This window comes from Tupaia chinensis, unplaced genomic scaffold (genome assembly GCF_000334495.1).
Source record: "Tupaia chinensis unplaced genomic scaffold, TupChi_1.0 Scaffold144180_1, whole genome shotgun sequence".
Lineage (NCBI taxonomy): Eukaryota > Metazoa > Chordata > Mammalia > Scandentia > Tupaiidae > Tupaia > Tupaia belangeri.
The window spans coordinates 1,645,705-1,661,673 of record NW_006204037.1 but is presented as its reverse complement, the minus strand read 5'-3'; the positions used below and the strand labels follow the sequence as shown (position 1 = coordinate 1,661,673).

General features: G+C 38.6%; 1 protein-coding gene across 1 annotated transcript in view; it reads left to right on the top strand.

Moving 5' to 3' along the window:
• Window positions 1–4,321: 4,321 nt before the first annotated feature.
• LOC102488531 (cAMP-specific 3',5'-cyclic phosphodiesterase 4D) overlaps window positions 4,322–15,969 on the top strand; it is a 657,187-nt gene continuing 645,539 nt past the window's right edge. Inside the window, exon 1 of the mRNA XM_006166220.3 lies at window positions 4,322–5,594. Coding sequence (XP_006166282.1) covers window positions 5,548–5,594 — 47 coding nt within the window. The 5' untranslated portion in view covers window positions 4,322–5,547. The remainder of the gene's footprint in view (window positions 5,595–15,969) is intronic.

Here is a 15,969-nt window from a genome sequence, read left to right as displayed (position 1 = left end):
ATTTATATATGTGAATACATTTATACAAACTCAGTATGTAGAATAGCAGGATCAAATAGTTTGGTTTAGTTTTGTTTTTGACAACTAAGGGACAAAAGTTATCTAGCCTTTTGCTAGAATGGGGACTTTCCTAAGTTTGAAGAATAGCAGGATCAAATAGTTTGGTTTAGTTTTGTTTTTGACAACTAAGGGACAAAAGTTATCTAGCCTTTTGCTAGAATGGGGACTTTCCTAAAATATCTGAACTGATGATTAGTACAGAGGAGTTTTAATTTTATTTCATCTAAGTTACTTAACTGGCAGACATTAATGTTAACTTTTGAGTATACCAAAATGTGATAGTGACAGAAAAATAACTTTCTGAAAGTGAAACTCCAGGAAAATCAATGGGAAAATTCATTATGCCCTCCATATCTGATAAGTACAAGTGACTAAAGAGTTAGTGACACTCAAGTTCAAAGACTAGGGCGTAGCTTTATATTGCTATGTTTGTATTAGCACAAGGGTATAACTTAATCATAGTATTACTGTAAAGGGTGTGTATAAATTGAAGGGGTTTAAATAGGATGGCATCTTGAGACTGATAATGATAAGAATTTGAGTAGAAAGTCTTAATTTTATTTTCTTATTGTTATTTATTATTTTGAGTGAGAGATTTTTGCTATAGGGCACGCACACTCACCAGAGAGACAGAGAGAGACAGAAAGACAGAAAGTGAGAAATCACCCCCGGGGAGGATGGCTATAGTAAAATCCCTTCTCCTTCACTCTCCTCTTGGGATTTTGGGCATGCACACACACACGCTCAGTGTGAGTTTAAGCCACCAGGTCCAAGACTTGAACCATTGTTAACTACATGAAAGTCTAGCAATGTAACCATTATGCCATCTACTAGTCCCCTTACTGTTATATTTTTATAAACTTTTCAAACTAGCCAGATTTCCTTTTTCAAACTAAACTTGGAAATTAAACAGTTAAAAGTAGAGGAGCTCTGGTAGAAACAGTCCAAGATGACTGGCCTCCCCTTTGACCTTCAATTGACTTGAGGCAACTTTGTAAAACCATAGGATTTCAAGGAACTTAGTTCAGAAAACATCATTTTTAAGAGTATACCCCCCTAGACATGAGCAAAAGGGACTTTGTTGGAAATGGACCTGGAGACACTGACTAGTTAATACTTCTTGCTCTGATTTTGGATGCACAATTTTTGATGAAAATGTTGATTCAATTATTTTAGTCTCCTCTGAGTTTATAGTTTACACTTTATTCAATGAATTGATATTCTGTTTTTTGAGTTTGTTTTTTTTTTTTTTTCCTTTCCTCTCACATTGGTTTCATATGAGAGTGGTTAATATGAGTACCTCCCAGAAAGACCAATTATTCTTGTTCTAGCTGTGGGAGTACAATTTTGAAAACCACACACACACAAATATACAAAACCCCAAATAAATAAATAAAGTAACAAAACCAGCTTTTGAGCTGGTAGAGCTGAGGCTACTCCATAACTGTAGGAACCTCTTCAAAGGTGTGCCAATCTATGGTGCCCAGCTAATAATCAGCATTCCTTTATTATTATAAAGAGAAGACTGAAATCGTTCTGGAACAGTCATCTTTTATGGTTATTCCTGGTATTTCTTCAAAGTTCCACAAAATGGTAATTATCTTTTAGTAGAACAAAAAGTATTACCTAAGTCCATTGACATTGTTCATCTTTGATAACTTATTTTTAAATTACAGACCTATTAGTTATGCCTATCTGTTGTTTTTGAAGGTCACACACATTTACGAAGTATTCAGTTTTGTGAAGTATCAGTTTGTAAAATTGTAGTCATAATTCTTAAGACTCTGTTTCTAATGTGTGTGGAATAAAAATTGCAGGAAGTGAGCTATTTCTGTTCTCTAAGCAAACCCATTCTTTTATATTTGTTGCCTTAAGTCTGTGAAAATACTCACTTTGGGATTGTTTATTAGTGTGTCGTCTTGGTTCCTTGAACTGTGAAATAAATTACATTTTATCCTTTGTTATTCTTCTGGCAGAAATTTTGCTTTCTACTGTTTATCGTATAGCTTCTCAGTTGTGTTTTATTTCATTTTAATTTGTTACTTTTTATTCTAGGTGGTTGTATGTTTAAAAATTAAATTTAAAAAGTCAAGAGAAGTTTACTTTAAAAACATTCAGTCAACACCTCTTAAGTTATAGGTATTTTAATTTTAAGTCTCTATTAATGAACTAATGACTATATCATTCATGTTTTTTATTTGAAAAGTGCTTAGATTGTATTACCTCCCACAAATGAAAAGGTAGCTAGTAAGAATGGATTCATCTCCAACATAAGCTTAATAAATATCTTACTCTCTGCAGCATAGGTATGTGAGTCTAAAATAAAATGATTTTAAAAAATTATTTAGAAAGTGTAACACTAATGCAAGGGGGCATTATTATTACAGAAGTAGTAGACTACAGTGGTGGCTTCAAACCGTCGTCTTAGTTCAGATGGTGACTTCCTAGTTGTTTGACTTGGAGTGTGCAAGGTACTCAGTATCTGAGTGTCTCACGTCTTCATCTGCAGGACAGAGCGAATTATACTCCTTTCCTAACAGTGTTGTTGTAGGAGTAAATGAGATATTAATGTAACATTTTAGAATGGGGCATTTAGAATGGGACATTGTAAGTGTTCTTATCTTTTAAATAATAGCATTTAAAAATTGAATATTAAATTTTTAATTAGTCAATAATGCTTGATTCAAAGCATTCAAAGACTGTTAAAAACAATTCAGGCTGGGGCTAGCAGGTGGCATGGAGGTTAAGGTTGGATCCCACATGGCCAGCTTCGCAGTTTAAGTCTTGGATCTGGTGGCTTGAGAGTCATCCTAGACCTGGTGGCTTAAACTCACACCAGGTGCATGTGCACATATGCACAAGAGATAAGCATGCAGAAGGGATTGCAGTGTGACCATTCCCTCAGGGGGCAATGTCTCATTTTCTCTCTCTCTTGAGGGTGCATGTACACTACAGCAAAAACTAGCACACAAAAAGAAAAATTTTGGCTAGAGTTCTGGGACAGATCACAACTGACCTTTTGGAAAAGATTTAGTTCCTTTAGAAGAGGCCAAGAGGACAATGCCTAGGCTACAGGAAAACCCCACAAATCTCAAGTTCTTTTTATGCTGTGGCACCATCCTTCTCAACCCACAAGTTCAAACTGCTTTTAAAGATTCTGCTTCCCAGGAATGCTTCTATTAGGATCACCACTTGATCAAAAGGAAAATTTCCCAAATCATGGCAGTTTTCAAAAGTAAATAAATTTCTTTATACCTGGTTTTGAATTTGTGGGAAATGCCTCCCACTCAGCCCTGGGTAATGTTTTCTGCAATGACAGAATCTCACTGGGGAAAACCTAACTGAAGATAATAGCATAATATATTAAGTGTTGCCAGAATTCCATTTAATATTAAGCAATTGCATAAGAAGCTTTTTAAATACTTAAGTTAAAAGTGATACATTAATATTGAGAACACTTCTATTATTATATAGTCCATTCTCCTACTGGTTTCAAACAAACACCATTTAAGTGCCATCCTACTATTACAAGAGTTTACTATTTTATTCTTGCTCCAAAATGGCATCAACAGTGATGGGGCGCTTCCAGGGGATTATTGAACAGAATTTTTGTAACAAAGGGGCAAGCTTGAAGAAATGCAAAATATCTAAGCATTCTTCAAATCTACACACCCCCTAATCACAGAAGCAGCTTTATGGCCTGCGCAATTGCAATTGAAGTGTAACTGACTTCCGCAGCTCTGGCTTCCACAGGATTTCCTGTCCAAAAATCACCATGTGGTCCTCTGTGGCTAAATGGTTACAAATCATCCAGTTAGCCAGACTTCCCCACCCCAAATTCGTGAAATTTTTTTTAAAGCCTAAATGACCCAACCCTGTCATTTGCAAATTTCTCTGGACTTCTGTTATTTCCTTTCTTTTCATTGGGTAGGAAGGGAAACAAACCAAACCAAAACAAAAACCTGGCCCTCTGTAATATCTGTTTGTTCAAGGTGTCATTTCCCTGTGAGGTTATATGCAGGGTTTTTTTGCTGTTTAGTTTATCTTGCCTGGTAATTACTTACTGAAATAAATGTGCTCTTTCAGGGCCAGCCCTTTCTTTTAACCCCTTTTGCTTGTTCTTCCTTGGAGGCTAGCGAGGAGTGCACCGCTCTGCAGTGTCTGGGAACCCACCTAGAGGGCCCCCTTGACGCCAGCACATCCCTGTCAGGCAGCAGTGTCTGCAGCCGAGCTGGGCTGCTGCAGAGTTAATGTACAGTACCACCGAGCCTGCAAGTGTCCTGAGCTGCTCAGAGCTGGGGCGGCACAGCCCAGGGCAGACAAGCCGGCCGCGACGATTACCAAAGGTTCTGCTGGAAATTCGGCGCTGAGGGACTCCAGCAGGAGCCTGTTGCCATTGTGTTTTAAAAGCATGCAAGGTCTGTATAGCTTGGGCATGAGAATCTTTCAGAAGATGTCAGAGCATCAGAGTAAATGACACCTATTGGGGATCTGAATTTGGGGTTAAAAACAAAAGGAAGAGAGAGTGAGAGAAAGAGACAAGAAAGACAGCAGGGGAAGAAATTCTTAGACAACGTTTGACTTGCAGCTGTGAAATTCATTTTCTTTCCGAGGCAAGATATGAAAAGCCCGCACATGGTTTTGATAACAACAAATTAAAGGAGATTCTGCAGTAAAAGGATCAATAGCTTAGTCATTTTACTTAAGGAGAGCAGACAGTCTTATTATGGGGCTAGGCAGTGGAGATGAATTTCATCACGACAGCACCTTCTGAAGTCATGGTGGTAGCTAATGGCAATCTTGTCCTGCAAAGCAGAAATTACTCATTGCCTTCCTACTTTTGCAGTTGAAATCAGCAATTCTGAGATCTGGGAAAGAAGTTGGCTCTGGTTATACATGGTTCCTAGCCCCTCTGCCCAGGTCTTTGTCCGACACGTCTCAGACGGTAGCACCGCGTTAAAGTGACCACACATGAATATGTGCCTAAGAAAGAAGAAAAAGCAATATTCATTTCTAAAGGACAGCATGGCAAAGCAACCTGAAGTTTTCCATTTCCCTTCTAACACTTCTTTAACAAGGATAACAAGAAACTGTATTTTGACTCCTTTTTTCCTACATTCCAGAGTCCTTCCTGCGAGGATGCATTAATTTATACTCAAGTGTTGGATTTTACCAGGACAATATTTACCACCATTTAGGATTAACAGTTGAACTAGTTATTTTAGTGTGTTGACTAACTAGTGGAACCTAAATGGATGGACCCATACCTGCATTGCTCTGTGATGTCTCTTTCTTCAAATCCTTGGAAGGGCTTTTTGTTATAGCTATTTTTTTGGGGGGGAGGGAGGGTATTTTTTGGAATTCAATACTTGTTGCAATAATTGCCCACGATAGCTGCTCAAATAGGAGAGTTAAAATTCATCTGTGAAAATCACTACATGTAACACAGGAGACAAGGAAAATATTTATGACAGAAGATCTGCGAACATGATGCACGTGAATAATTTCCCCTTTAGAAGACATTCCTGGATATGGTGAGTAATCAATACCCCCTTCTGTTTGTATAACTCAGAATTCTAAAATTCCAGGACAGGTACCAGATGAGAACTTGCCTTCGGCCATAATATTGGTATCAAGTAAGAATGAAAAGCAAAATAGAACCAAATATTGTCTGAGAAAGTAATGGTTATGCAATAAAAAATTACTTGTTAGTATAAACCATCTCAAAAGAAGGATCACACATGAGGAGGAGAGGTCATTTATAATTGCAAACATTTCATGGAGAAAGCAAACAACAACTACAAAAAACTTTGCAAAATGGCAACTAATAAATGAAAGGGAAAAAAGGAGCTTTGGGACTTGTTTTTTTTTTTTTTTTCTTTTTTTTTAGTGGTTTGCTTTCTTTTATTTGAAAATTCTCTGGGGAAGGACACATATACATTTCTGACATCTAATATCAATATGTCTGAATTTCTAAAAGCTGGTTAGGAGCAACTTAGAATCTTGACTCAGTTTTATAATATTATTATGATGTGTTTGTGCTTCATAGATAAGAATATTTTAGTTACTCAAAAAATATTTCTACCAGAGGGAACCAATAGAATTCTGACACATGAATCATGAAGTGCTCAGAGTCTCATAGGACTTGCTCAGTACCTTGATATTTGGTTGTGGTCTTTCAATGCCCAATACCTTGATGTTTGGTCGTTAAGGTCTCTGGACTTGTGATATCATGTACCATTTCCTGTTCGCATTTATAAGTAAATATGAATAGGGAATATTTGCTGAGGCTATTATAAGGGCAAAGATCATTTTTTAAAATTGCTTGAAGTTACTGTACTTTTAAGTTAACAGGATTTAATGTCTCATAACAGAAACTTTGTGAATGCGTACTTGGGCACATTTTAAGGCTTTGTATCTGCTAATGTGGATTGTTTTAGATACTGCGCTGTGTATCTGGTTTAGGAAGTACAGTATATTTCCCAGGTAAATTTTTTGGCTGGACTCAGGTTAAATAATAGATGTCCCAGTACAGGTTTCTGCGGGCTTTCTAGTTGCTTTTATGACAGTGTTTCAAATAAAAACTTCCTAATAGCTTTGGGCACCCCCAAAATCACCTGCTGGTCTGGGAGAGAGGTTTCAGCTTTCAACTAACTAAAAATCCATGAGAGAGAAGGGTGGGAGACATCCTCTCTCACTCTAGGCAGGGGCTTCTTTTCTGTCAACCCAAAAATATGTCCAGAATGATGTTGTGGCGTATCTTCCTTCTCTACTAGCCAGAGCCACGATCCCCAAGTCTCTAATATGCTTAGGAGAGAGTCCGAATGACATGTCTGCAAACCCCAGTGGCCCATTTCCAACTGCATCATCAGAGTTCCTGACTCTGGATGCTTAGGTGCCATGGCCTTGCTTGTCCTGTTGTTTGGTGTCGGGCATCACCAATAGATTCTTATCCTTCTTACAGACAAATTACCCTCAACACTCTTCAATCCAGAGCATAAAAAGATCCTGGAAATTGTCCCTGGCACATAGTAGGCATTTGTCAGATACATATATTTTTTCTATCCCTTACACCTTTCTCTAAGGTTAATTTTATACCTCTGAAGATTTGTTTAGGGGGAAAAGACTGCCTTCTCATTCCAATTAGGTCTATAAAGCAACAGTTTTTGTTCTACCAAGTCCTGTAGTGTGTGTCCATTTGTTTATGTTGTAATAGGTTGGATGCCTGTACTCTGAATGCCTAGCATTGTAACTACCTTTTATTTTGTTCCATTATCCTCACCTCTACTTTTGACTGGAAAGAAATGAGCTATTCAACTCTGTAGTTTTGGAAAGACTGTAGATTTGCTTATTCATGTCCCTCTAGATCTGTAATACATATATTCTAAAGCTATATAGAGAATTTGAGAGTCCTGGTGGTTTTCTTTTGTGCCTGGGGCTAGGTAACCCTGAATCGGTTTCACTGCGTGATGTGCCCAATTTATTGTTGTGGAGGTCAAACTGAGCCAGTGTGGAGTATGAGTGCTCTGCCTATCCATTCTTCTCTGGGCCTCTTTAGAAGGATTCATTAACCAGACATTAGACTCAAAGGAAGGAGATGGTGTTCTTTTCCAGGTGACCCAATTAGTGTTGTGTTTGGCTACTAACTTCCCTCATTGTTATCTTCCTCTTATTCATAACCTTCCCTTTCAGTACCTCAGTAAGAGATTCTAGGTGTTTATTGACAGAAAACTGTCTTTCCTTTATCCTACTCTAAGAGTCTCTTTTCGATCAGATGCCATGCTCCTGAATTATTGTACTATGAAAGGGTTTGCCAGATTGTTCTACTGTTCATGCCCACTTACTCCCCCTTTTCTCATTCTCCCATACAGATTTTTTTTCTTCATGAAGGGGCAGATCAGAAGTTGGCAACAGACCAGGGATTGGTAGATATTTTAAAGAAGTCGTGTGCTTTAGTTTCATGAGTCCTGGGTTGTCTTTGAGAAGGCTCTTATCCCTTTGGATAGGCAGGAGGCTGAGATGTGTCCTCTGGCCCTTTCTTTTCTGCTTTTTGAGCAGCAAGAAGGAAAAAACATTGAGATACAGCAGGTTTAAAGGAGTCTTTCAAAGTTTGTCAGAAGTAGTGATTCAAACTAAACCTAGGCTGAATTCTCACTTGGATTCTCATCTTCTGCCCCAGGGCTAGAATGTTGATAAATGAACAATAACATTACTAATTTATTATTTATTGGATACGAGCTAGAGTTACTAAGTGGTCCTATCATTGAGCTTAATAGAACACTACCCCTTGAGTGCTGAAAGAGTGGTATGAAGAATGCACCTTTCTTGTTTCAGGCTACCTTAGAAATATTTACTGGAAAATTTTATTGCAAGGGTTTTTTTCGATTACACTTTTCAACCTTTTTACTGCCAAGACAAACAAGGATAAACGTTTGCTTCACTGGATAAATAAGGACTGTATAGCTCTTCTTATACTTTCTTCTGGCTAGTGATAAGGATATAACAGTAGCCTGGCAATTCGGGAATGGGTCTTGCATGATTGAAAGAAGAGAAATGCAGTTGACTTTCTAGGAATTTAATTTCATCTTGCAGCAATTAAGAGGAATCTTTAGACGCGTCACAACATGGCATTCGATGCAAGGGTCTAACAAGAGTGACTTAGCATAGTGAGACTGACATATGTTTGCTGCTTTTGCCTGCCTTAAAAGATATAACAACTTTGTATAATCTGATTTGTAAAATGTAACAGTTTAATGCCAGAAACACTGGGGCAATGTTTAATATGCTCTATCTTTACAGCTGTAAAATTTCAGAGGAGATATTATTTGAATACCTTTGCATACTTGTTATGATGAAGTCAAAGGACTCATTGAGAAGACAGTGGAAAACAAGTGCCCAAGCTCCTGTTAGGGGTGCTGTATAGCTGCTGTCAGACTGCCCCTCAGGAAACTAGAGGAAGAAGTAGGCTACTAATTGTAGATGGTGACTAATTATTTTGCTTATTTGGCCTTTAGGCTTTAATTGTTTAAAAGTGTAGATATCTAAATGCTTTTTTTTTAAGAGGTTTTTTGCTATAGGACCTGTGCGCGCACCAGACACACAGAGAGAAACAGAGAGACAGAAAGCGAGAAATCCCCCCCCCCCAGGGGGGATGGCCATGCCGCAATCCCTTCTCCTCCATTCTCTCGGGATCTTGGGCACACACGCACACGTGCCCAGCGTGAGTTTTAAGCCACCGGGTCCAGGACTCGAACCGTGGTTGATTACATGGGAGTCCAGCGACATAGCTATTACACTAACTGCTGGTCCTGATATCTAAATGCTTTTATCAAACTTTTTTGAAATGCTGAGAGGTGACTCCAATCAGGAAGTCAAATGAGGTGATTGAAGCACTTTATCCCAACATTAAGGCTTCTTTTTCCTTCTTCTAGACCCCTATATTCTTTGTTTGGACTTTCCCTTTCTAGCTATCTGTTTCTTTAAGGTTAATTTAGCAAGTCACATTTTCTAGAATTTATGTTCTGTAGATCAAGAGCTCAAAGCATAACCTAACTTGTTTTGTTCTATTCTGTTTGTTTTAAATTCTTTATGGAATAAAACAAGATATAAATTAATATATCAATATTATCGTATTGATATATGTGTTCCTAATCATTTATGTACACATATATACATAGATACACATACTCACACATATAGATGTACATACTCACACATATACACACACATATTTCAAACAACTAATCCAATAAATAAGGATTCAGAAAAAGGCAAGATAGCCAGCTTCTTTTTTTAAAAAAAGAATTAATTTATTTATTTAAATTTGTCACAGAGCATGCATGCCCACCAGAGATGGGGGAGAGAGAGAGAGTAAAAAAGCAAGCCACCAGGTCTGGGACTTGAACTATGGTTGGCTCTGTGGGAGTCTAGCATCTTACCACCCACCACCTGTTGGCACCCAGTGGCCAGTTTCTTAATCCTTTCTATCTAGTCTTTAAGAATCTCATCTTTTAAGGTTTTCTTTTCTTCATATATTGAAATAACAGACACTGAGCCCAAAGAGTATTTTCTAGAATTTATGTTTTGGCTAATTTAATACCCTCATCTTTTTCACTAAAATTTTAGTGGATAGGAGAAATGTTGAGTTTGATAACTGTGTGCATCGAAGGACAGGATATCTTAAGTCTCTTGCAAGATAATAGAACTTTGCTCATTTTAGTCAATTTAAAATTCTCCCGTATCTGCTTGCCTTCTAACGAGATTACAAGTCCTCTCTGAATTTGCGTCAGTACCACCTCTTCATCTGGGTACCAAAACCTCCCAGAAATTCTAATATACAAATACAAGATGCTTACCTTGATTCTGAATTCTTGTGAGGGCCATAAAACTTATTGTAAATGTTTTGGCCAATGAAGTTTACGCTCATAATTATACAGATGCGTCTTCACAAATGCCTGGAGCTCGATAGTAAAGTCAGCCATTGCTTAAGGTAGAAATTGAGGTTTAGATATAAATATAGCAAAGATTTCACATTTGACCAAATATAGATTGTAATAAATGCTTTTTTGTTGTTTGTTTTCTACATTGCCTTTAGCTGTATTCTTCTTAATTCCTGTTAGTAACAACACAGAATTTTAAAGTGAAACTAAATATCATATTTTTAGTTTTAGTTTTTAAAAGGTCTTTGTCGTAAGGCACATGTACTCACTGGAAAGAGATATATAGAGAGAGACAAAGAGAGGGAAAGTGAGAAATCACCCCCCCCACCCCGAGAGATGACTTCAAGGCCCCTTCTCCTCCATTCTCCTCTGCATGCTCCTGGTGTGAATTTCAGGTTATCAAGTCTGGGACTCAAACTGAGATTGGTCATGTAGGAGTCTAGAACCTTAACCACCATACTACCTGCTGATCTGCATAAATATATATTTTTTTTTTTGAAGGATTTTGCTATAGGGCATGTGGCTTGCCAGAAAGACAGACAGAGACAGAGAGAAAGAACAAGAAATCACTCCCCAGGGGCATGGCCATGCCACAATCCCTTCTCCTCCATTCTCCCCTCAGGATCTTGGGCACATGCGCACACATGCCTGGCTTGAGTTAAGTCACTGAGTTCAGGACTCGAACCGCAGGCAACTACATGGGAGTCCAGTGACATAGCCATTACACCATCTACTGGTCCTGATCTGCATATGTTTAAAAAATTGATTAGAAATGGTGTGATTAAGGAGGAAAGTTGCCATTAGTAATAACAATGTGTCTACAAGTTATAGAAATTAATTTTTATTCCCAGCATTCTTTCTTCTTTAGTAAAAGAGTTTTGAATGATAAGCTACTGATTGAGTACAACCTCAGTGTGCTGAGTGGGTGGCCCAAGCTGGGGGACTTCTTAGAAAATCCCTATAAAACAAATAAAAGGAAGAACATATTCTCTATCTTAGGGTTATTATTAGCTAAGAATTTGAGATGTTTAGCTCCTTTGAAATTCTTCACTTTCCATCTCTTGTTGAACCCTGTATTGTTGACTGTTACTGAATTCCTTCCAGGTGCTGTGATACCCAGGTTCAGAGAAAAAAAAGCAAGTGAAATAAAAAGGAAAAATATTTTAGAATCTTTTTTTTTTTTTCTTTTTTTTGGGAGAGGATTTTGCTATAGGGCACGCGAGCTCGCCAGAAAGACAGAGAGAAACAGAGAGACAGAAAGCAAGATACCACCCCCCAGGAGGGATGGCCACGATGCAATCCCTTCTCCTCCTTTCTCTTCTCGGGATCTTGGGCATGCACGCACATGTGCCCCACGTGAGTTTAAGCCACCGGGTTCAGGACTCAAACTGCTGTCAACTACATGGGAGTCCAGTGACATAGCCATTACACTAACTGCTAGTCCCAAATATTTTAGAATCTTAAGATGGAAAAATAACCCAAGGGATCTTGACAACAAGTTTTCCATTTGCCACAGATTAAAAGTTACTTAAACAGGGGAACCAGCTGTTATCCTAATGGCTATGTCACTGGACTCCCACGTAGTCGACCGCGGGTTGCGTCCCGGACCCAGTGACTTAAAACTCACTCCTGGTGCGTGTGCATGCGTGCCCAAGATCCCGAGAGGAGAATGAAGGAGAAGGGATTGCGGCGTGACCATCCCCCCTGGGGGGTGATTTCTCGCTTTCTGTCTCTATGTCTCTCTCTGTCTGTCTGGCGAGCACATGCGCCCTATAGCGAAAATCTCTCCAAAAAAAATTAAAAAGTTACTTAAACAAAGAAACAAAAGACCTTCACCTCGTTCTCTTTTTTTCAGTCATCTCCTACAAATATTAGTGCCTATTAATACTATAGCTTTACCATCATTCCACCTTTTGTAGTAGTTCAAAAGTGTCTCCCATCCATTAAGTTAACTTCTGTAATTGATTGTCCCTTGATAGCTTATTGGATAGTGCTTCCACTTGTTTGAGAAACACCAGCATATAAACATACCCAGGACCATATATTCTAACTAGAAACAATGGTGCATAAAGTTTGGGGATTTTATATGTAAATGTGTGTGCATCTGTGTGTATGTGCATGTGTGTGTGAATGTTTATCCTATGTAATCAGTTTACTCACTTGAAAACAGCAGGGACCAGACAATGGTGTCATAGTAAAACATACTCTGTGAGGCAATCCTGTATGGGAAGGTTCCAGGTTCAAGTCCAGACATCTCCCTGAGTACAGCAGGCACATGCTTGTGCATGGGCTGGGGATACATGAAAGCTGAGAAGAGATCACAGTATCAGGACCCTTTGGGAGTGCTGCCTCTCTCTCACGTATGGAAGAAATAAACACGCAAACTCAAGAAACCCTTCACCAAAACCTCTCAACAACTCCAGGTTTTTAACTCTGATTCCAGTGTTCACGTTTGGTGTGACCTTGTGAAAGATCTCTGAACTGTTTGACTCTATTGCAACAGATATTTATCCACTTTGCATGAAAGATAAGAACATTACAGAAAATGTCATATAGCACATGGGTCTTAATAATTTATTAGAATGTTAATAATCACATGCTAACATTTTTGAGTGAATTCTCTTTAAAAATATATAAAGTATAACTTGTTGATATTTCATGGAAGAAATCAGCCCTGATCAAAGCTTCCTGTGCACGCCTCATGTTTTCATAAATATCTCCTTAATGACTATAAAAACCCACTGAGGTGGGTCTTACTCGAATCCTGTTTGCAGATGAGGAAAGTAGTGTTCACAGAGGTTAAATAACTTGCTCAAGGTCACATATCTATTACTTAGACAAGTAACTCACTCAAAACCAGGTCTGGCCTGATTTTTAAAGCCTGGTGTCTTTTTTTTTATTTTTTGAAGGGATGGGGGAGGGGGGCATAGGGCACATGCTCTTACCAGAGAGAGACAGACGGAGAGGAAAAATGATAAATCACTTCCCAGAGATTATGACCTTGTGTGCAGTTCCTTTCTCTCCATTCTCCTTCTGGAATTTTGGGCACAGAAACAGACATGCCCAGTGTGATTTTTAAGCCACCAGATCTGGGATTCGAACCTTGGTAAGTCATGTGGGATCCAGTGCCTTACTCTCCATGCCACCTGCTGGCTCAAGTCCAGTGTCTTTTAAATCCATTGCATTGTTTTTGTAGTAGATGCCTTACCATTCTGTCTATGACCGCCTAGAAAATAAATTACTGGTAGACCAGAGAAAATAGGTAAATTATTTAGCAAGTTGGGTAAGCACACAGAATGCCTTCTGAACAGTGAATGGCCATTCCTTCAGAAATCTTTCTTGTTAATGTTAGGACTATGATCTATGCTTAGACTGTGTCAGCAGCTCTTTCTGTGTTTTCTCAGAATGAGAAACTTTACAAGCAATTTCCAGTGAGCTGTGTTGTCAGAGCCACTGCAGGGTCCTTTCAGTGAATTACTAAAAGTTACATCTCTGGACAGATAGGAAAGGTGCCACACTTTGAGCAGATGAATTGGAAATGCTAACTATAGTGCTGGGTGAATGAATAGAGCCTCTGTACAAAGCAAAAGCCCCCTTCCTCGGGAAATGGAGGGTGGAGTGTAGATGGATTCAGCCCCATTCACCATCTCTATGGGGCACTCTTGGGCCATGTTCCCACTGCTCTGCCTAGATGCTGCTTTGATTACAAGCACCACCTCTACTTTGTAATAGTCAGATGAAATGATTTTGAGAGTGCTTTGACAGTGTAAAAGACTATACAAATTTGGGGGTTTTCTGCCATTGTTATTACTTTCTTCAAAGTGTTCAGCTAATGGTAGGTCTTTAAAATGTACTTTATGCACAGGTAAAGAATATTAATATTGCAGGACCAGTAGTTGGTGTAATGGCTATGTCGCTGGACTCCCATGTAGTCGACCGTAGTTCAAGTCCTGGACCCGGTGACTTAAACTCACGCTGGGCATATGTGTGATCCCCCCTGGGGGGTGATTTCTCACTTTCTGTCTCTCTGTGCCTCTCTTTCTTGCAAGTGTCCTATAGCAAAACCTCTCTCAAAAAAAAAAAAAAAGAAAATTCTTTTAATGTTGATTGAAATTAGAGGTAAATGCCAAGGAAACATTTTAATCATGAAATACCCAATATCTCAGTTACCCAAAAGTATCATTCTTAATGAATCATATTGGAACAGGTAGAACATACAGGTTTATTTAAGCATACGGATGCCTAGGTACATGTAACAGTCTTGTCCTGGAGATACTGAGAGATTAGTGTGGAGAACAGCCACAGGATCAAGCAATGGCAGTGCAGGAGGAAGCATATTAGTACAGATGTACACAAGGTATTGTGGAATCAAGAGGAAGAAACATCTTAACTGGCTTGACCCAAATATTTTCAAGAAGTCTGGTAATAAGGGACCAAAAATGTATTCAGTGTATTTGCGAATTAGTAGTTATTGATAACACTTTGGAATATGGTTTCAGGCAGTTTCTGGGGTTATGTTCTATTTCAGGAGTTATAAAAGCAGGGAAAAGTAGTACAAATTATGTCCTTCAAAATTTTGGACAAGGATGGAAGCAGGGGGAGAAGAGAAAGGAGAAAAAGGAGAGAAAGAGTAGAAAGGAAGAAAAACTAGTAGCTCGTAAAGAATACTAAGGTTCTCTTAGGACTGGGAGCATGTCCCAAAGGAAGAGTCCCAGGAAACTAGTGGAGAACATGTTTCTCAAGAGCGGAGGGAAGAAGAGAAGGATGAGTGCAGATAATGTAGAGAGAAGGTAGATGGAAGCAGAACCCCAAGGAGTTTTGGTCTCATGCTCTCCATTTACTTTGCAAAGTACAATTCAAGATCCCATCTCAGAAGAAGAACCCTAGGGGAGCAGGTGCAGGAGCTTAGTAAGGTTACAGAGCAGCCACTGTGGGAGTTGGAAGGGCTGCTGAAGAGGGAAGAAGAGTATCAAGTCAGATAGAAAAAGGTTAGTCATCATGAAAATACGGAGTCAATAGAGGACATTTTACTCTGTTTTTAGTTATTTACAAAGTATTATGTCAGAGAAAAGTCTAGCGCTATGATAGATATATCACAATTATTAATTACTAAGTTCTCAACCAATTTGTGATTGGAATGTCTCCTGTTGATTGTATTTTTGGGGGATTCAATGAGTACAGAGTTAATTTCTTATTGATGTTTTCTATTTGGTAGGGGTGGAAACTATTTTATGAACATATTAATTAGATTGCAGTTCCACTTTCATGACCTGATTTTGGAAATGTGAGATTTCCTATGCTGCCTAGAAATAACTCTTGGGTGACAAACAGAAGCTCTAAGATGTTTGCTTTGAATTTTATCTTCAAATGAATAAAAATCACAGTGGGAAGAGAAGGCAAAATGATTCAGCTTTGCTCACTTTTTAATAGGAAGCTTCTGTGGCTTGTGTTAGAATGTCACAAATATATA